General features: G+C 39.9%; 1 protein-coding gene across 2 annotated transcripts in view; it reads left to right on the forward strand.

Annotated features, from left to right (window-relative positions):
- Positions 1-14,034, forward strand: part of col5a3a (collagen, type V, alpha 3a) — a 45,120-nt gene extending 31,086 nt beyond the window's left edge. The window contains exons 42-67 of one of the 2 annotated variants that reach the window (XM_086289548.1): positions 171-278; positions 591-698; positions 784-837; positions 996-1,049; positions 1,150-1,257; positions 1,361-1,414; positions 4,735-4,788; positions 6,365-6,418; positions 6,546-6,599; positions 6,709-6,816; positions 6,926-6,979; positions 7,082-7,135; positions 7,288-7,341; positions 7,459-7,512; positions 7,608-7,715; positions 7,830-7,883; positions 8,006-8,059; positions 8,148-8,255; positions 8,341-8,394; positions 8,825-8,860; positions 9,317-9,370; positions 9,463-9,763; positions 9,982-10,094; positions 10,221-10,289; positions 11,031-11,264; positions 11,497-14,034. In XM_086289548.1, the coding sequence (XP_086145674.1) occupies positions 171-278; positions 591-698; positions 784-837; positions 996-1,049; positions 1,150-1,257; positions 1,361-1,414; positions 4,735-4,788; positions 6,365-6,418; positions 6,546-6,599; positions 6,709-6,816; positions 6,926-6,979; positions 7,082-7,135; positions 7,288-7,341; positions 7,459-7,512; positions 7,608-7,715; positions 7,830-7,883; positions 8,006-8,059; positions 8,148-8,255; positions 8,341-8,394; positions 8,825-8,860; positions 9,317-9,370; positions 9,463-9,763; positions 9,982-10,094; positions 10,221-10,289; positions 11,031-11,264; positions 11,497-11,643 (2,304 nt within the window). In that variant the 3' untranslated portion in view covers positions 11,644-14,034. The remainder of the gene's footprint in view (positions 1-170; positions 279-590; positions 699-783; positions 838-995; positions 1,050-1,149; positions 1,258-1,360; positions 1,415-4,734; positions 4,789-6,364; positions 6,419-6,545; positions 6,600-6,708; positions 6,817-6,925; positions 6,980-7,081; positions 7,136-7,287; positions 7,342-7,458; positions 7,513-7,607; positions 7,716-7,829; positions 7,884-8,005; positions 8,060-8,147; positions 8,256-8,340; positions 8,395-8,824; positions 8,861-9,316; positions 9,371-9,462; positions 9,764-9,981; positions 10,095-10,220; positions 10,290-11,030; positions 11,265-11,496) is intronic. The other variant, XM_086289549.1, reaches the window with a different exon arrangement.
- Positions 14,035-21,665: the final 7,631 nt, after the last annotated feature.

Here is a 21,665-nt window from a genome sequence, read left to right on the forward strand (position 1 = left end):
TCCCATCCTATTCCCTGCTCCATTTTCTGCCGCTATGTTTTATAGAATACTAGGACATATGAAGCAGGAGGCTGTTTCCATGGTGACCAGTGATCGTGACCGTTGCGTTAAATCAAATAGTGAATCATGTGATATAGTTCTCTCACCTCGCTATCTCTTCTTTTTTCCAGGGTTCCACTGGAGAGAGGGGTCCCGCTGGGCCGGCTGGCGCTATTGGCCAGCCAGGACGCCCTGGCGGCATTGGTCCTGCTGGGCCGATGGGAGAGAAAGGCGAGCCAGTAAGATTTGGAACATTGCTAATTTTGTTTCTTACGCAACAATGTCCACTAACACGTATGGTACAATCACCTCCCACCACTGGGTAATAAGCAACGTGTGCTCTCACTTTGGAATGTGATATTATGAGCCAGAGAGCAGGAGAAAGGTAAAGAAGACAGTGAGAGGATATATAAGTGTGATCATGTCTGCTTTCCTGAAAGTGGGTTTTTTTTCCTGGTGTGACACATTAATCAATGTGTTGTGTTGCTTAATGAGAATAACAGTTATAATATATAATATAGATATATGCTGTTTTGCTATCTGTTTGCTAGGGAGAGAAAGGACCTCCAGGGCCAGCTGGGCGTGATGGAGAACTGGGACCAAGAGGGCTGCCAGGGGCTGCAGGACCTCCTGGGCCTCCAGGGGAGGATGGAGACAAGGTGTAGTGAACAGTTAACATTTGCAACCTTTGTTCGTGCTGATTTTTGGACTTAGTTTTTCATGTGTTTGCACTTACCTTGATAGGGAGAAACAGGAGTACCAGGCCAGAAGGGTAGCAAAGGAGACAAAGGGGAAGCTGTGAGTATGCGTTTTTAAGTATAAGCATGACTGTGAATCACCAGGAGGTGGGGGATAAAGGGTTATGAATGATTTGTCATAATTTAGAAAGCCTGAGCCTTTAATCGTGTTCTTCCATCAGTAAATATGTATTGAACTTTCAGTCCGCTCCTTTATAGGGACCCCCAGGACCTGTTGGAATTCAAGGACCTGTGGGTCAGCCAGGACTGCCGGTATGTGCCACAATTTAAAAACAATAAAAAAACCCATAAAGGTTGGCTTGAACTGTGCAATTGTGCAATGCGGACTTGTCTGCGTCTGTGTTTGTTTTAGGGTGCAGATGGTGAACCAGGTCCTCGTGGGCAGCAGGGCATGAATGGGGCAAAAGGAGATGAAGGACCTAGAGGCTTTAAGGGAGGATCTGGTCCTTCTGGACTACAGGTAAAAAAAAAAAAGCACTGAATTTCAAGAGTGACTATGTCTCCATAATTATAATAGAGTATTTCCTTTCCCTTCTCATGCCTATCACTATACTTCTTTGTAGGGAATGCCAGGACCACCAGGGGAGAAAGGAGAGAGTGGGCATGTTGGCTCAATGGTGAATACTGCACAGCAATCTCAGCACATACATCATTCATCTCATGTCCATTAGGTCCACTGCTGCTTTCAGGTTGCTTCTGACTCATCACTTCTCTGAGATCTTACATCATTATCTTTTTGACTACCCATAATCTTTTTCAGTATTAAACACTATTTCTCACTTCATCTAAAAACCTTTAAATATGTTTCTTTAATTTTTTCACTTTATCAAGAACAGTTTAATCTCTTTGAAAACTGTATCTGTATGTATGTATTTAGTAATGGGAAACAATTATTTACAAGAAAGATATTAGACCATAGGATCCGTAGCCTTTGCAAATAGTGTGTAAATTTACACTTTACACATTCACATGATATACATTTTTCCTCATCCATGATGAGGAAATTGGGCATTACAGTGGTGCAGTGGTTATCACTGTCACCTCACAGCAAGAAGGTTTGAATCCCAGTGCAAAGACATGCAATTATCTGAGTTATATTATTTGATGATTTTAAATTGGCTGTAGGTGTGAGTGCAAATTTCAGGCTGTCTAGCATGTCCAGCGTGTAACCCTCATCTCGTCCTATGACAGCTGGGATAGGCTTCAGCCCCCACTCTAGCCCCGAGTTGGATAAGTGGAGGAAAATGGTCTTATTAGCATTATTATGTGTGAGATTATAGAAGTTATTGCCCAGCTCATACAAATGAAACTGCTTTTTCTTGGTCCCAGCATTCCTTTTGACTTATTACTTTTGCATTTTCCCGCGGAACAACAAATACCATCCCCTTTCTGTGGGACTAAAAGGAGATGGAAAGACAAAGCTGGCAAGATTAGAATAATTCATTAAAAAATGCACCACTATTTAGTTCATTATGTTTTGTTACAATTTCTGTTTCTGGATAGATATACACAGCTGCACAAAAATAATAGAATATCTATGAGTATGATAGTTTTCTCCAGGACAATAAACATAAAAAGAATTAAAGAAAGAATAAGTGATGAAATTCAGTAAGTGTATAATAGAATATGTCTTTATTTTAGAGAGATGGCTCCAATGAAAAGATGTAATAGCTAAATGTTATTTTAGGATATACATTTTTTCTTTAAATTGCTTATTATGGAAAAAAAAAGACTTCTAATGAGACAACAAAGGAGGCAAAATTGTTTTATTTTTAAGATTCTGGTGTTTGTATTGCACAGTTTTAAGGTATCTGCAGTCAATAGTTGGTACACAGACGCCCCACCTGAGCTTTAATTAGTACTACCTATTTAGTTCATTAGCACCAGCTGTGCTGAATCTGCTGCTGCGGTTTAAACTTGTGAGTCACCCTTTCCTCTGCCGATAATCATTAACATTTACCACCCTGAAATTGGGGGATGTGTTGTTGCGTGGGGCTGGTTTTTCTGAGGTCAGTGATTAGTGCTGATGTTTTTACAAGAGGTAAGACTGATATCCAAAGAAAATCCAGTCTTGGCTTTTCCAGTTTATTGTGAGCCAAATGCACACAAATTAAAGAGGAGTCAACTACATCCTGAAATAAGGGTGTTCTGTCAAAGCTTGTGTAGGTTTTCTGTGGATACACTGGTCTCCTTTCACTGTCGAAAGAAATGCACATTAGATTAAGTGGTGATTCTAAATTGGTTTTATTTATGGATGTGAGTGGGAATCACTGTATGTGTCCCTGCAATGGACTGGCAACCTTCCTAGGATGCCCAACACCTCCTGGCCAGTGATAGCTGAGCTCCAGCTGCTCTGGGACCTCATGTGGACAAGTGCTTAAGAAAATGCCTCCAGTAGTGTTCCCCTTAAAACATGCTTGAAAACCGTAATAGCTGACAAATTCCACCTTGGAGGAATTTATGAAAACCTAGCTATATTTGTGTTTTCCCAATAACAGACATTTTGATACGCAGGCAGTGTGACTTGTCATAACAGCAAAAGCACAAGTGAAACTAATAATGTTAACTACGGTTCTGCTCCAGGTAATGATCCCAGTAAGCCGTGTCAGAGAGCCAGCATGCACAATATCATAGCGAGCAAAAGATTTTAGTAGAGACATATCACAGCAGTGACATAATGACACGCTTAACAAATGAGCAATCCTTAAGACTTCTTATAGTCCCTCATTAGCTCCATAGCAGTCAATGTTATGCTGACAGGTCAGTCATTAAAATCTGGCATGTAAATTTGGGCATTTGGTTATATTTTATAAATAATTATTATTAGTTGAAAGAAAGCTATTTAAATGCATTAACCTGTAATATCGCTACATCATTTTTAATCTGTGATTTAAGGCCAAGATTGAAAAGTAGTAGTACCCAATAGACCTTGGCTTCATGTGTAAGAAAGATTATCCCAGGAAATGAATAGGTCATTCTGTATGTGAAAGAAAGAAATAAGATAAATAAAAATAGAAAAAGAAGCAGTGACAGAAAGGAGGCAGTGGAGCAATGGAGTGGAAGGAAGAGGCGGGGCTCTTATTGTGAGCAGGAAGACGGTGTGACAGCTGCTAATCAGATTAGCCTCAGCCTTGGCCGTCTAATGAGCATCCTCCTTTGTGACAGTCATCTCACAACGCTGTCAGCCATGAACACACGCTCAACAAGATTCTCTATAGCCCCTCTTCTCCACAGCCAGATTAGGGAGGGAATGCATTAAAATGGAACCAAAACAAGAGAGAGGGAGAGAAGAGAGATGCTGAGGACTCAGTGGGGAAGTTTCATTCATGTGTGAGTGCCGCGGATCACAGAATTCTTCCCCCTAATGCCGAAGTATTTCTCCACCAGAAGGATATGTGTTTCCTCTAGTCCCACATAGTCTCTCTCTGGGCAGATTGTCTGTCTTTCTGTTTCAGTGTCTTTGCAACACAAGGTTCCCTCCAAGACTTCAGAGTGATTCAGAGCGCGGCTCAGCATCTACTCAACTGAAACTGAAGCCGAGCACATTTAGGATTAATTGCTTGGCGCTCTCTTGAGCAACACAGAAGAGTCAAATCACATGCTGTCCCTGGTTTGAAGAATATGGTCTTGCACATCACAGGATAGATGTTTCTTATTAATAAGAGAGAATATGAGAGAGGATGTTTGGGGAATTTGAGAACGAATCGGAGCCTGTGTCATACTGAGGATAACTGTCTGACCTGTGTGGATGTCTTCACCGTGTCACTACGATAGCAATCATAGATACTTAGTTCCATTTCATAAACAATTCAACATGGACTTTAATTTAAAAGCACTAGCTAATGCACTACTTACATTCAGTTACATTCAGCTGCATTTCTGTTGTTATTATTATCGTTATAATTTTTAGTTAAACATGTCATTTCTGTCTTCACAGGGGCCTCCAGGACAGCCGGGTCCACGCGGTCCTCAAGGGCCAATTGGGGGAGAGGTAGTTTTTTCATTTTTTAAAATATCTTTTTTAATTACATACCTAGATATAAATACTGCACTATTATACTACATTTATTACAAAGGTAGTTTCAATAAACATAAAGAAAGAGACAACTATACATGTACAAAAAGTTCCATCACTTGCCCATAGTCTTGAAAAATCTCAAAGCACTCATTGTGGAGCATGATCTAAATTCATTTTTATTTCATCTAAACTGATTTTAATGTCAGAGGCATTTTCTCCTGAAAGTTGAAATCTTTTTTGGCTACAAAATTCTCTGATAGATTTTTGTTCAGGACTTAGTCTTAATGTTTATAAAGCTGTTCATATGCATGCAAAACATGGACTGGAAAATGCACAAAGTGAAGAAACAAGTGTTAAATTAGTTAAAACAATAAATGCACCAGCACAGTTTGCTTGATTTAGTAATGCTAATCAGCATAATCAGTATTACCAGATATTCTAATTTGCCTCTCGTGATGAATAGATGTGCATAACTTTTCATAATTACTCTGCCATGATCCTGTAACTTTTCAGATCATTTTCAGAGCTTTGAAAATATTTATTCTTTGTTCTTGATCTGGTCTTTAGGAAAATTAGTCATTAAGATTTCATTAGCATTTTTGTCATTTAATACATTTTAAAAGTATAAAGTCTGTAAATACTGAAGTAACACACACCTTGTGCAAGCATTAAAATAACAGATACACAGTACTATCAAAAATACCAATGTAATAGCTCGTGCGGTGAAATACAAAGCACAATGCTTTGTATTTTCCAGCCCTTCATCTATACAGTCTCTTTTCAGCACTTCCTTCGACGCTGCCTTTGAAACTTGAATTATTAAATAGAATTAGGATATAATCCCTGGGAGAGAGTTATATTTACTGCTCTATGAATCATTAAGAAGTATTAGACTATTATCCTTGAGAGGCAGTTATATTTACCTCTAGTAATGGCCGTCCCTCTACAGCCTCTCATGCCAGTCAATTATTTAGCAGCAAGTTGCAGAAAGCATATGAGCCACACTTTTGCTTCATCACAGGAAGCTTGGAAATACAGCGGTGCAGAGGTGGTTGGATCCATAAATGGACCGGTACATGGAATAGTGGGAAAGAGTGAAATGGGGGTGAGACAGCATGTGAGGAAAGCAGTTGACAGCAGGAGTTCAGTAGTAGTGCGTGGCTGTATTCAACTCCCAGGCTTGTGCACTCTACCAAAAACATGTTTTTTTCTGGGTTTGTCTCTAGACACAGGGCAAAGTACACTGACATATGTGTGTGCATAATAACATACTTGCACAAACAAACAAACCAAGTGATAGAAAGAGAGGAAATAGAATATCCACCCTCTGTGATTTAGACAATATCCACACAGCAAATCTGACAGTATTTTCTTGTGTTGTGAAAACTCTGTTCCAGTTTCTGCCTTCTGTGGGAAAACTGCTGACAAACAAACACAAAATACTGCAGAATGCTGCAAAAATTGATTTTCAAAAATCAGATGAATATTTGAAACTCACTCTTGTTTTATGATGCTGCAGTTCAAGCTGTTCTCTCTCCTCCTGCCACAGGGCCCACCTGGAATGCCTGGTGGAGTCGGACAGCCTGGACTTGTTGGAGAGAAGGTCAGCGTTTCCCATTAGTAAAGACACGTGTGTGCATATGCACATACAGTAGAATAGTAGTGGTTTGTGTGTGTGTAAACGTGAACTTGTGTGTATAGAGGTTTATCAATTTTTCCCTCACCATCAGGGTGATGATGGAGAAGCTGGAGACCCTGGACCAGCTGGAGAGCCTGGCATTGCTGTGAGTCACATTACCTTTATGCCATCTTCTGGTCTTTTTAAGTTCATTTTATCTTTCCTTAGGCTCCTTAACCTTTCAAGGATTGTCATTACATTTGCTGGTGTCTCAGGGTCCCAAAGGCGATGTCGGAGAAAAGGGGGATTCTGGTCCTCCCGGTGCAGCTGGCCCCCCTGGGCCCAGAGGAACACCAGGAGAAGACGGACCCAAAGGCAACCTTGTTAGTCTCTGCAGATCAGTGACATTTTATTGCTTTCTTGCTATTAGGCCGGCTAGTCCTATGACTAGCCACATATGATGCTTTTTTAACTCACTGCTTTTGCCTGTAGGGTCCTATTGGATTCCCTGGAGATGCAGGGCCCCCTGGTGAGCTTGGTGTCAAGGTCAGAGCTAATGTTTCTATTTACTGTCGTATTCTGTTTTTTTTTTGTTGTTGTTGTTGATTTTTTTTAGTCTCTATTCTTACATTACATTGATTTGTTCAGGGAGTCGATGGTGCATCAGGACCTAAAGGAGATAGTGGAGATCCCGGCAAAGCAGTAAACAGCAATGTTTCTTTTAACATTCATTTTTTATAAGATTAATTGAAATCTTGTTCATTTGTTGACACAGTGACATTAAGTAAAGGTTGCCAGTTTCTTTCCAACTGATGGGAATTTCTTTTTCTTTTTTTCCCCTCTTATTTCTGCAGGGACCGCCAGGGGCTTCAGGAGAGCCTGGTCCTCCAGGACCACCTGGAAGGAGGGTAATCGTAGTTTACAGTATATATATTGTATATATATTTTTTTGCATGTATAGGTATATGAAGTGTTTATTTGCAGATAATACTCATGCTCATGCCATTCTCTGCTGTTTTTTTCAGGGCCATGTCGGTGCTGCAGGAAAAGAAGGAAAGCAAGGCATGAAGGGAGCTAAGGTAAGCTCAAAAAACAGTGATCTCTCTGAAGAATCCTTTTTTGATCTATTTTGCTATTGATGCCTTGCTCTTGCATCTGTCTCCTGGCTCTGTAGGGGACAAGTGGACCCCCGGGATCAGTGGGGAAGACAGGCCCAGTGGGACCCCAAGGACAGCCAGGAAGGTCTGGTCCAGAAGGGTTTCGAGGCATTCCAGGTCCAGCGGTATGTATATGGATGCAAAATTGTATTTTTATTCAAAGGTGGCATAATATTAGGAAACTGAAATTGACTTTGAATACCATACACATTGATATTTTGTGTGTGTGTTTTTTGCAGGGTGAACCAGGATTAAATGGACCGCTAGGGCAGACTGGACCACCAGGACCAATAGTAGGATTCTTATATGTGGCTAATATTTGAATCGGTTTTCATAAAATAATGAAAACAGAAAAAATTATATTTTGTACACTCTACATTACTGATGTAAATAATACATTTGACTGTGTAAACAGGGGCCACCAGGACTCCCAGGATTAAGAGGAGATCCTGGTAGCAAGGGCGATAAAGTGAGTGTTTAGCTTTCGACAGAGAGGCCGTTTTGCACCAGTCTAAATATAATGACACAGTGATGATGAACCATGTCTCTATTTGCAGGGTCATGGTGGGCTGATTGGTCTAATTGGCCCCCCGGGAGAACCAGGTGAGAAAGGAGACAGAGGCCTGCCAGGAAACCAGGGTGCACAAGGATCCAAAGGAGATGAGGTATATATGGTTGCAGCAAGGAACACCAATACATGCAGAACGTCAGTCTACAAACAAGATATGATAAATCTTTGCTTATATCCAGGGTATGAATGGTCCTCCTGGACCCACTGGCCCACCAGGACCACCTGGACTCGCAGTAAGTGTTACACAGCAGCCCTTAAGACAGTGTCCTCTTTTTCATCTACTGCATGCATGTATAAATAATCGTTTTGAGTGGCCATACATGGTGGATCCTTAGATTTTGCTAAGGCCAAAACATTAGTATTTGCATGAGCATTTGTATGCAGCTATGTCAGTAAATTTTGTCTTGTTTATACTTTTTTGTAAAATAATTTGTACAAATGTAAAACACACCTCAACAAGCTTGAAATGCATAAATAATAAATAATAACTTATTATGACCCAACATAGCAGCTGGCTTGCAGATTATTGTTGCTATTGAGAAGGTGCCTGATTAGTATTTTGCAGTGCTTTCTTGAGTAATTAGATCATTTTCTAATCTTTAATAGCTGCTAAAAATTTATGTATGTTTTTAATACTAACATACTCATCATCTCCTCTCTTAGGGTGCAGCTGGCCAGAAAGGATCTAAGGGAGAAACGGTGAGCTAAGTAATTTCTCTTATTTATACATTGCTCTTCCTGTGTTCACACCTCTGCTTCGTAAGCAGCTGCTGGGAACATATGCTGGGGAAGAGAGAGAAAGTACCTTTGTTGGCTTAAATGTACCATGCTTCATAATCATAATACTCTGCTGTGTTTACGGCATGTCTTTGGAACTAAAAGCCTGCTGTACAGCCATGCTTGCCTTGTGTCTGATTTTTCCATTTTTCCATTTTAATAGGATTTGGCTCTGGTTTGTGTGATGTTATGAAAACTAGTATAGTGTGTCTTGAGAGTGAAGGCTTTGACCACAGCGTGCTGATGCACACAGCTGGATAATCCTTTAAAGCGGCATCCATATCTGGCCGGATAATGTCAGAATTTAGCCTAGAGGCCCTAGAGAGGCTACAGGTGAGACGTGATTGACATAAAGTTTTGTCCCCTTCTATTTCCCAGGGTGTCATTGGTCCCAGAGGAGATCCGGGTCCTGCTGGTCCCCCAGGACCTCCAGTGAGTACCTGCAATAATCCACTTTGTGACCTCAGTTCTGGTTTTATCCTCTTTCTTTTTATTTGACCCCTTTTTGACTCTGCTTCCCTTAGGGACTGCCTGCAACAATCATTGAGCCCCTTCCTATCATGGAAGGCAGGCGGAAGAGAAGAAGGCACTCGGAACGGACAAGAAGAGCAGCCCCACCTAGGGATGACAATATAGAATTGGACATGGAGGAGCCCCTCCAAGGAGACCAGCCTCTGGAGGAAGTTGAAGGAATGGAAGAAGTGTTTGCCACGCTGTCTTCTATGAAAAACGAAGTGGAGCTCATGAGACGGCCTCTTGGATCCTTTGAGAGCCCTGCTCGGACATGCAAAGAGCTCATGATGGTTCAACCGAAATACAAAGATGGTTAGCAAGAAATATGCTTAGTAATTAATGCTTCTTTCACCACTTGCTGCCAACAAATATTTAATCAGAGATTTACCTCAAAGAAAAGTGATGTGCATCTTCTTTAACCCTCACCCTTTTAAGTCAAGAGGCTGCTCACCATTTTGTTACCTTAGTTGTTTTCATTATATCAGCATTTGGTGTAATTGATTGATGCCATTATTCTGTGGGTTTTGCAGGTGACTACTGGATAGATCCTAACCAGGGGTGTAACAGAGACTCCATCAAGGTGTTCTGTAATTTCACTGCTGATGGACAGACCTGTCTCTTCCCTGACAAAAAGGCGGAGATGGTGAGTCTCCAGTCTCTTGATAGAAGTCTTTGAAATGCACAAATCAGACAACAAATTGCTCACTATATCCCTCGATCCTTATAATTTTGCACTACAAACAGTACTTGTGTTCTTCTTTGTATCTAGGTGAAATTAGCAGCATGGAACAAAGAGAAACCAGGAAGCTGGTACAGCCAATTCAGGAGAGGCAAGCAGGTACAACAAAAATAAACATATTATTAAACCTAACCAACCCCACCTCCTAGCATTAATCTCAAGTAGTTCCAAACGCCTGGCAGTTCTTTTCAGGTAAACTACTTATCCGAGCTGCTGTTGGGTAATTTACCTGAGTGATACTAATGTTTAGGATTATGTTCATGTGATTCTGTAGATGTACGTTTGTGTGTCCATCCAAGTGCACCTGGTTGCAAACATATTTTTGTGCTTCTCTGTAAATCTCTTTACTGTGTAATTTTATAATAATTTAGTAGATCACATGCAATGACATAGCTAATATGATATTGCCAGCCTTTGATTTCAGCAGTCAGAATGACTCACACAGTCACTGGCAGCTGTGTCTCATTGACTAGTATTCGTGGTCTCTCATGTGCACCTATTTAGAGGTCTCATAACCCTCTCAGATAATCACAGAGCTGCCAGTTGTAATTCACTGACTCATTCACCAGGTCATTGGAATAGATTATTTTTTTCCTTCCCTTAATTCCATTGCTTTCTAATTTTCCTTCACTGTCATTTTCACCCTTGCACATGTAAATGCCTTCATTATAATTTGAAACTATTTAATAACAAGTTATTTTTTCCTAATCTCAGTGAGGTGCAGCCTTATTGTTGGGGTGAAAGTGGAGGGTTCCGTGTACTCTGTGAGATTTGAGTGATGTTTTGAACATTTTTTTTGCTTAGCTTGAACACTAATACCTGTGTATCTGTGGCATTCAGTTCTCCTACAATGACAGAGATGGGAACCCTGTTCATGTAGTTCAGCTGACCTTCCTGAAACTACTAAGTGCCACGGCCAAGCAGTCCTTCACTTATAACTGCCAGAACTCAGCAGGCTGGTTTGACAGCACTTCCCTCTCCTACCAGCATGCCCTCCGCTTCCGGGGGAGCAACGATGAGGAGCTGACACAAGCCAAAAGCCCTTTCATCAATGCAGTGCATGATGGATGCCAGGTCAGTACAGTGACAGTGCCAGGGAAAGGGACTAGCTGCACAAATGGGAATTAACCTTAATGAAGCTAATGTGTTTGTCAATTGTGTTGCTGTTGTCGGCTAGTGTTTGATTCAGTACATGGGTGACTACCAAATCAGTGACTTGAATTAGGATTAAGAGGAAAGTGGAGAGAGGTAGTAGTCGATTTAAACCGAGCAAATTCCATTAATTGCTTTCATTCTTCTCTTTCAGCTTCGCAAAGGTCAGGAAAAGACTGTCTTAGAGATTGACTCCCCCTCAGCAGAATTACTTCCTATTATAGATGTTGCTCCGGCAGACTTTGGCGGCAGCAACCAGAAGTTTGGATTCCAAGTTGGAAAAGTATGCTTCAATGGTTAACGCTTTGGCAACGACAAACCCATACAAAGGCCTGCGCAGCAAGTTTTCAGCAAGAGAAACTAGGCTTTAACTGCTGCCCCAAACAATATTTATTATGTTATGATCCTGTATGTGGTGGGTTTTATTTAAGACTCTTCAACAGCCAATGACATGGTTTCTATGGCTTTCCAGCAGCGGGAATAATAGTAAGAAAGAAGATATGCAACAATGAGAACAAAGCACGTTTACCAAAGGGAATTATTTCAGTTAAATATATTTAATTTGTTCTTGTGTCTTTGTTTTTTTCCTCATTGTTTCACTATGCTGTAAATGATCCTCTTGAATTTCAAGGACTATGCCACTTGACCATGACCACTTTCACAAACAAGATGGATCTCTCCAACCACACAAAGGAATAGTCTGTATTTTACTGGTAATGGTCACTTGAGTGGTGCTTCGTATCTAATGTTTAACAAAGACTGAGACTGAAAAAAGTCAGAGATGTTGCCACTCTTGCATGCTTGGATTTTACTCTAAAGCCAATTGCATAGCAGTTGTGAACTAGCCTTGCATATTAATTACACAGAAGCACTATAATTAATTTCTTGTGTGCTGGAATGATAAATTATCCTTTTTACCCTTCAACTGCAGTTTGCTCAGTGAATTGCCTTGATTTGTATTCATTTGGTGTAGCTAGTTATTGAACTCGACACTTACTTGAACAAATAAGGTTGTTTCCTTGATTGGACTGCTTTTTGAGCCCATGTTTCTACAGACCAGAGTAGTGTGTAAGTCATCGTAATATTGTCCCTACTGTGGTATACTGTATACTTGCTGTGGCATACCTCAATACCTGGATTGAGGTAAGGCACAAATTGAGAATATGCTGTTTAAATGCTCTCTAGTCTGAACTGCAGTCCTTCAAACCACAAGACATTTCAAGCTTCTCTTAAAGGCTTTTAGAATTGCTGACACAACCTGTTTTCATTTTTCTGCCCTGCTCAGAGGTTTTTGTTTCTCTGTATTGTTCATATCTTGCTATCTGAACAAAGTGCATTGCTGTTCACTTGGAACAATTTGCTCTTCAGTGGTGCTAAATACGATTTTGTTATTTTTGTGTCACTATGTTGTTTGTTTGTATCTTTGGGCAGGATTATAGGACTAGAGAGTGAGAGGGTTACTGCTCTTTCAGCAGCATGAACCATCCTCAGAGGATGGGGACTAGTCTCCTGTTTTTTGCACATCTTCTGGCCAATTTCACAGGGCCTGTAAGAGGAGGTTAGGAACAATTCAGAACACTTAGGCTTTAAATGGAAAAACCAGCTTTAAACCAAATTTATATTTTGCTATTACAGTTAGATAGCAGCTTAATAGCCCCTAAAGTAGAAATTATAACATCAAAACTGGAGTTAATAATGTTGCAGAAGTAGATCCATCATACATTTTCCGTGGAGATTTTTTTTTTCAAAATCCTTTTTATTGTAGAGCTATGCATCAGAGATTGTCACGTCTCAGTAAAATTACCATGGGTGCACTTGTAGTGTCACAAGTGTAATTCCATTATTCACTGTCTGTGGAGCAGCTCTGGGATTTCGCTTTAGATAATGTTATTACTACAGTCTGTCTCTGTACGTTGGCTTAAACAGTCTTCTTTGAATTAACAAATGGAGCTGTGAAATATTACAGAAGTTAGATTTCTGTGCAAGTTTTATTAGTTTTTCCTTTAGCAAGTTACATTTTTTTAATCCTCCAAATACCTCCTGTAACATAATTAGTTGACTAATTGTATCTAGCATGTTTAATTTGCTCTGTTTTTTTTCCTAACATTTATACAGTGCCATCATTAACGCCTCTCCTCCTGTCCCATCATGCACTGCCCCTCCTATGTATAGTGTTTGTTGTACTAATTTTATATACTGTACAGAACTTTATGAGCAATAGCCTGTTGTGTGAATGAAAAACGAATGCATTTGTCAAACGTTGGTGTCCAAATAAAAACAAACAAAAATAATTCAGATTTTTTTTTATTTGTTTGTTTATTTAGTTTTGTTTTCCTCTCCCAACCTGGCAAGCAGGTTAGAACAACGGCCATGATTACATGTCACTGTCTGCAATGACTGGTCAAAGTTTAATACATAAGACATGCTCTTCAATACAAACTAGTTCTGCAACATTCGCCTAACAAGCATTCAGTCAGAATCCTCACAGAGAAGATGCAATCTACTCTGATGTGTTCTCCAGTTCATTTATTTCAATTAGCGCTCTTTTGGTTCTCAAGAGGGAAGGTGGAGATCAGACAGAAAGGGAATGATGAAACAGTGGATAGCAGGAATAAGAGACGGGGTCAGTAAAGAAATAGACGATAAGCTGTGGAAATGTAATCATTTCTGTTAGAAAAGGGAGAGCTGTGAAAATGACTATTTATGTGAAATAGACTCAAATGATTAGTAAATTCTCACAGAATCATTCCAATACACAGCACTCACATATACACACACTCTAAAGCCCATTCTGTTGCTCACATTAGAGTACAAGTTTCTCATCCCCTTTGGGACCATTGTTCAAGGTTAGCATCAATGGCAGAATAAAGGTTACCATGTTTTTCTCCTTTCTGCTCTCTTCCACTCAATTGAATTTTAACCACACTAAGCTCTTGACCACGAAAGGTCATCTGTTGCCACTATCTCAGAATAATGATCAAGCAGAAGAGCAATGTGACTGTCAATATGGTATTTCCACAGTACTGTGCCCTTTTCTTTTGTCCACATTCCATCTTAGGGCCCACCACTCCTGTGACATTGTTTCCAAAATTTTGTTTCTGCTGTGTGCTAAGCCTTTGTTAGTGCTGTGCACAAATACCATCTCTGCTGATAGATGATAATGTTTCTGACATGCTGATATAGCCAAATAAATCCTCATAATTGCGATGTCAAATATGACAATCATTTGGAAACCACTGTGGTGTGTTTTTTACCATCACACACAGATGCACAGAGCATTGAGAGGAGCTCTTCATCCGACTGATCTGGGAGCTCAGCTCTGTGAAAGCCTGTGAGAATACCATGGAATTGCTCTTTCGTGTCAGGAAAATGGCATTTTAAGCATGCAGATATGAACATACCCAATACAAAGAGTGGTGCTTAAAACTGTGGATGGGAAAACAACGTACCATGAAATACGGATTTACTATTTCTTTTCAGACGTGTTTCATATTACCAATATCAAATTAAAAAAAAATACAATGCAAGATATAATGTTGAAAAGAAAGGTAAAACTGTATGTAAGCAATTGTTTTCTACAATTATAATTCTGCATAAGATTAGCAAACAAAAAAAAACTAAAACAAAAACGAATTTATCTTTTTTTTTTTTTTCTCATATTGCTGACCATTGTTATACTGCTAAATGTTATACTGCTAAAGGCGCAATTTCCACAAGATGGTACAGTGGTGTTTTGTTTTTTAATTACGTTTGCACTCTAATGAAAAACCCTTATCCGTGTGATGCACAAAATATCACCTTGTAAGCTTTGGTCTTGGCTAGCTTTGCATTGCATCTACTCCATGAACAATCTGATAAGACCTATGAATGGTTGGAGCTGGTACAGATGAGTTGACCCAGGTTTACATTTGTAACGCAGCTGCAAAATTCTTACATACCACATACTGGGAAAAAGAACATGATGGCATCTCCTGAACTATCCTTTTTGTCTCTGTTCTCTCTTATCTCGCTCCCTGTGGCTGCTACTCTCTTGCGCAGTGTCTCATTATTCTGGAGCTGAAAATGTTAGATATTTTTCTATTGTTTGTTGTCGGACTGTCTGGTCGTCCCGCTTTCTCCCTCTAGTTTTCCCTTCCCTCAGCTCCTCTCCTGTGACATTGATTCTAACTAAGCTGAACGTGTCACAAAGTCACAGTGAGAAATGAACAAATTAAACAGATGTTACGATTAATTAGAGAGAGTCAGTGGAAACATTTACATTTCTGGGAGAACGGGGACATATCCTTGGTCTCAATGTGTCCAGCCAAATGCGGATGTTGTGTCACAGTAGATAACAGCAGACATTATTTTCCAACCCACTGATGTGTGTGCACGTGTGCATGCTGCTCTCAGTTTAGCATCTTGTACTGTACATTTGGTGGGGAATAACTTGGATCATTTCAAGCACGAGCATAGTCCTTCATGCATAGGCTTGGATGTGTGTGTCTGTGTGGGCATGTAAAAATCATGAGCATTTGCCGCTGAGCAGGGGTTCTCTTATTAGCGTGCATGCAGGCACCTCGCCTGCCAGGTCCCATCCACAGCTCCTTTATCTCATGAAGGGTTGGGGGAATCATTTCCACCGATGCCTTTTCCGTCAAGCGCTTATCAACAAAGCTAACATTAGTAAAGCAGTTTGAAAAAATGACTTGAAGGCGAGGGAGGGAAACAGAAATCCCTGGGCGAGTGGACAAACAGCTCAGTGATGATTCGGAAGCCCAAGGCCCTGTGTGTCTGAGAGTGTCAGATGATTATCTGGCAGACAGAGAGCCCAGATTTAAACACACAGCTTGAGAACACCCCCGCCACCTCCAGCACACACATCCTATTCGTAATTTTCCGTCTGCTGCAACTCTCAGCACCACCACGGCTAAATCCGCAAGCACTGCTACCGCCATGCCAGCCTCACTTAAGTTAACTTAGTCCTAAGTAAAAGGAAGACAACTTTTTTTGCTGGTCTTTCCTGACAGCCAAAGTAATCAGTGTGTCTTACTTACCAGATTGGGTGAAAGACAGAATGAGAGGTAGAGCAATGCAGAAAATCAGAAAGATGGGAGAAAAAGAGAGTGGTAGTCATTCACTAGACAGGCAAGAGTTGGATGAATTACTCAGAGCAATTTGAACATGAACAGATGTTCATAAATTCAAGGCAGACAGTGTTAATGAACAAACTTAGCCCTGATCAGAAAGACATGAGGAATAATCAGAGGGGGCTTGTATTCAGCTATGTTTCACATGCATGTGTGCTTCTGACTTGTTAGTGAGCAAGAGTAAGTGAGAGAGTGGTAGCAGCATTACCCCATCGCTCAATACAAAATGATTTTTTGCCATAACTCAGACAAGGCTGTGAGCAAAAGAGCGAAAAGGAAAGACAGAGACCGAATGATTCAGCTCTGAGAACACATTGGCTCAGACTTCAGTTGAAAAGCGAGGGAAACAAATTGTTTCCATTCACCTCAGTGAGTCCTGTCTCCTGTCTGTGGACCTGAATGCAAAGAAATCCTCCACCTCTTACTCAGTCACACCCCTTCCATCTTTCCCCCTCCTTTCCCTCTGTCTTCACTTCACTCACTGAGTGATCAATGCATCAGTAGTGGCACTAACAAGGTTGTTATTCTATCAGAGAGAATCAGAAGTGGCAGCATTTCATGGGCACCTGGACACTTTTCATAAATCTTGCAAAGCAGAAGTGAACTGCAAAGACAAAATACTCTGCTTGAAGTGTGCGGGTGCTAGACGCCATTCAATGGTAGGAAATAACATTTTCCCTGTTGGTTGTATAAACCTGCCAGTGGAATGTAATCTATATATTTATACCAGCTTATATTTATACTACCTAAATGGATAAGTCCAAGTAATCAATACTCTTTCTAGAAAGATAAACTGCATCATTTGCTCCTGGCTTGACAGCGCAACTGACAGCATTTGAATTATGCTTTCATGTGTTTAACAGTAATGAGTACAATTGGGCCTGACTTTGTCGCTCTTTAATAATTTAGAACTAACTGGAGACATGAAGCAATATTCTCAGACTACAATTGGGAATTAATCTTCTTCCAGGCACTGTTTTTTTTACCCGTCTGTCTTACTCACTTACTCTGATTCCCTCTTTTCGCTACATAATCGAACACTAACGCTTAAAAGCCCCATGCTGTCTTTACTGTGCATACGAATGGAGTGTGTTGTTGGCTTTGGTTGCTACAGTGGGAATTCTTTGGTGCAAAAGCATCCAGGAAAAGTTGATAATGAATAGCATTTCTTTTTTTGGTGACAGAATCAGTGTCTGTTATAAATTACACTTTGCAATCTAAAGAAATCCATGAAGAATTCCAGCTTTTCGACAAAGTCTTCTGTAAATTCAACCCCTCAAACATTAGGTTATTTTTTATTTCATTACACATAGATAAAGGTTCCTGTCTTTGTTACTGATAAGTCCTGACCTGTTTCTCTGGGATATAGCTGACAAAGACATAGCAAACAGGCCAATGTTCAAATAAAAAACTCATGCTGGTGTTTCGCTTTCTTTCACTTTTTCTCGTATGAATGGAGCACAGACAGAGGTCTTTAGTTAAACCCCCAGCTCTCTATTCATTTCCTCCAGGGCACACCAAACAGAGGTTTCTAGTTACAGTAAGTCTCAAATGTCTGCTTGTTTCAGCATCTGATGAAAATGCAATGATGTTTTGATTGAATTCATTGCCTCCTGAATAAACCTACTCTTCTAATGCACAATGCTTCAATTTGAATTCTAATGAAGATCCAGGCTTCATTTATGCTCTGCGTACGGTATATCTTCTTTTTTATGTGCAAGTACAAGTATTACAGTCATGATGTAGACTGAATGTATCCTTGTGATATAGAGACTTTTGATGTGTTTCTTTGCTGCTGCAGTACTAATGAGAGACTAGGGGTTTCAGGGTTTCAGGTGCTGGTGCGCTGAGAGAGGAGGTGAGTGACAGGGCTCATGAATAGTGATGGCCGACAGCTGCTCATTAACCAAGAGACTGTCTGTCAGCCAGCAGACTGGAAAAGCAGCCCTTCCTCTATGTTTACACACACATTTGCACATAAACACACCAATATGAAAATACACACACATATGTGCAATCCTATGGGGATTTGGTGAACAACATGAGCACCACACAGACATCCACACAGTTCATATCCCCTTCATCTGGATCCCTTGTGCCTGCTGTCGAGTGGAGGCCAATCATGCCTTTCCCTCTGACAGCATGAGCACCGTGTGCTATTACCTGTATGCACCTACCACTCCCACTGGGGCAAGACCCTTGCTGAATATGGAAAAACCTTCTAGATGTAAATTCTGAATGAGGTCCAGAGTGCAAAAGGCACAAAAGATTACAGCTAAGGCAGAACAAGTGACATTCAGTACTTTTTATGCTGTTGTTATGAGGAATTGTGTGCTACCTCCAGAGTCTGTCTCTTTCATTTTAACAACTTAAAGTAAAAATTCCAAAGAAAGGTGACCTAGATATTGGACATACATTCATGTTTCATTACATTTCTAATGGTGACATGCTGTTCTTCCAAATAATTCAGTCTGAAACTGGAGCTCCTTGAAATCAGAAGGCAAACCCAGGAGGATACTGAAAGCATTATGTGATATATTACATGGCATGTCAAAAGTTAAGTAAGCTTTTTCATTTTCTTCTTTTAAAACAACATATCCCATTTCTGAAAGCTGTCAAGACGTAAAAAATGAACACTTTTAAAAGAAAGTTTCTTTTTCTTCTTTCCTCACAGTTTCTTTAGCTTACTTGGTGGGAAAAAGAAATGCAGAGGGCAGCTGCTGATATTGTTTCTCTGTTCGGACAAAGCCAGAAGGCAAAAATCTGTCAAAAGCCTTACTACTAACTTTCTATCTATCAAAAAGTAAATAGCAAAACAGCTAAATAAGACACAGTCTTAAATCAGAGTTCCTGTCTCTGGATGTTCGCTTAACATTCATTACTACAATCAAAGATAGCAAAAGGCCCTGAGACCTCAGTGACACAGAAGTGAATGCTGAAGTTATTTATTAAGCATGACAAAATTATTAGAAATATAAAATAAATATTAACATCCACTGCCCTAATTCCACCCCTATCTATATATGTGTGGAGGTGTCCGTGTGCTGCAGCTTTTGTAATTATATTAGTTCCCAGAAACCATCCATTCACCCAAAATGCTAGTTCCTCCTCTTATTGTACAGGAGCTATAGCTGAATGATGACATCATTACTCAATGAGCACCACCCCACCCACACGGTCTCACTTCCAGAGTACTTCCAAGCCCATTATTCACCCGTCTCTATTCACCCAGTCACTTAAGCCCCTGTCACCATTTCATTCCTGGCCCTAATTCAAGCTTTTGTATCTCAACCATTCTTATAAACTAATTTGTGCATGTATAATAGTGTAGTCTTTGATCTTAGATATGCATGGCTTGCTTTCACACTCTGTGAGCTCTGAGGGTTTATAGTGGAAATCATGGAATTATTGTTTGTGTGGAAGTCAGTTGTTTACTCAGCCATTGCATAACTTTGTGTAATACGTGGCGTATGTTTGAAGCTTGACTGAGCTGATGCTTGATGTGTGAAAAACAAATATGGTGTGAAATGTGTTGATTTCAGTGCACTGATCCCTGTTTTGAACTTATTTTATTGGCACTGTCAGCTAAGACAATTAAACTCAACAAGCATGAAATGCTACCTGTCCTGGTAGAAAGGTGAAAAGAAATTACAACTACAAATAATCTGTCATTTAGAAAAATATGGGCCATGGAGTACTGGAAATGTATTATCTAATCAGTATTAGAGCTCTAAAAAGAACAAAAACAAAACTGACTATGCATAATAGTTGTGAAATTCAGTTAAAGCATTATTGACTAGATTGTATGATCAAATGAAAAGATGTCAGTAATATGTAAGGGGTGCTAATTCCTGCTGAAACCTCAGACAAACACATCACAAAAAACAGTTTAGTGAAAGCTTCAAACACAGTGCTCATTAAGTGAATGATTATAAAAGAAAATAAAAGAAGTCAATACATATTTTTCAGCCATCAAATGCCACTAGCATTAAATCTCAGATGTGCCGAGAGAGAGAACTTCAATGGTGTACATGTTGCTCTCTCTTTCATTTGGATAGCTATGCTCACAGTAACTGGCAACAGGACACACGCTGGACTCAAATGCTTTCAAAGGACTTGGCAGTTACAGTCTACTTAGAACCATGTTCAAAAACAGGTTTTTTCAAAGAACAGACAGGCGGATAAAGGACAAAATCACAAGAGCTAAGACAATCATAATGTAACAGGTAAACTAATGTAGGCTACAGACATTTTGGCAGAACTGCACAGAAATAACAGAGATTATCTGGCAATGAAAACATCTGGATTGGGCATTATGTTTCATAATTGTTTAGATTCATTCACATTTCATACATTGTGTTGCAATATAACTAGATATACTATAATAATATAATATTTGAAAAGTTTTGAATATTACAATTAGTCTACACTCAATAACCTAGAACCACAAAATAATGACATTTTTATACTGATCCACTTGAGGGTAACGGGGTGGGCTGCAGCCTAGCTGTCATGGTGTGTAAAGTTGAGTTACCCTCTGGAAAGGTCTCCAGTCTATCACAGCACTAACAAAGAGACAGATAACTGTTCACACCTATAGCCAATTTACAATAACCCATTAACCTAGCATGCACATGGTTAGATCATGGGTGATAGCCAGCAAATGTAGGGAGAATTCATGCAGGGAGAACACGCAAACTCCACAAAGCATGACCCCAGTTGACCAGATTCAAGTCCAGGACTGTCTTGTGGTGAAGCTACAGTGCTAACAACTGCGCAACTGTTCTACCCTAAAATTAAATTTCAAAAGCTAGAATCTCAGCTTTAAGTATTCAGATCTTTAATTTAGTGGAAATTCATTTTGCAGCACTTAAAGCTTCCCAGAGACTCAGCTGGCTTTACAAATTAATCACATTCATCTTTAACGGATCATGCCGAGCTTTTCAGACAAGAATAGAACCATCTATAAACTGTCCACAGATGTTCAATGGGGTTTTAATGTGAACTGTGGCTTGGTTAATTACCAAAAGTTAGAGATTTGTCCCTAAAGTCACTAAAGTATTACTTTATCTGTATGTTGTAGCTGTGTTTTCAGGTTATGTACACTCTGGAGCAAGTTTTCTTCAAGGACATTTTTGTATTTTTCTACATTTATTCTCCTTTATTAAGGTAATGTAATGTTATTAGCAGTGCT

This window comes from Aulonocara sp. 'chitande type north' Nkhata Bay, linkage group LG4 (assembly GCF_057382095.1).
Source record: "Aulonocara sp. 'chitande type north' Nkhata Bay isolate Kocher_YH1m ecotype deep benthic linkage group LG4, A_spYH_male_GT1.1, whole genome shotgun sequence".
NCBI classification, from domain to species: domain Eukaryota; kingdom Metazoa; phylum Chordata; class Actinopteri; order Cichliformes; family Cichlidae; genus Aulonocara; species Aulonocara sp. 'chitande type north' Nkhata Bay.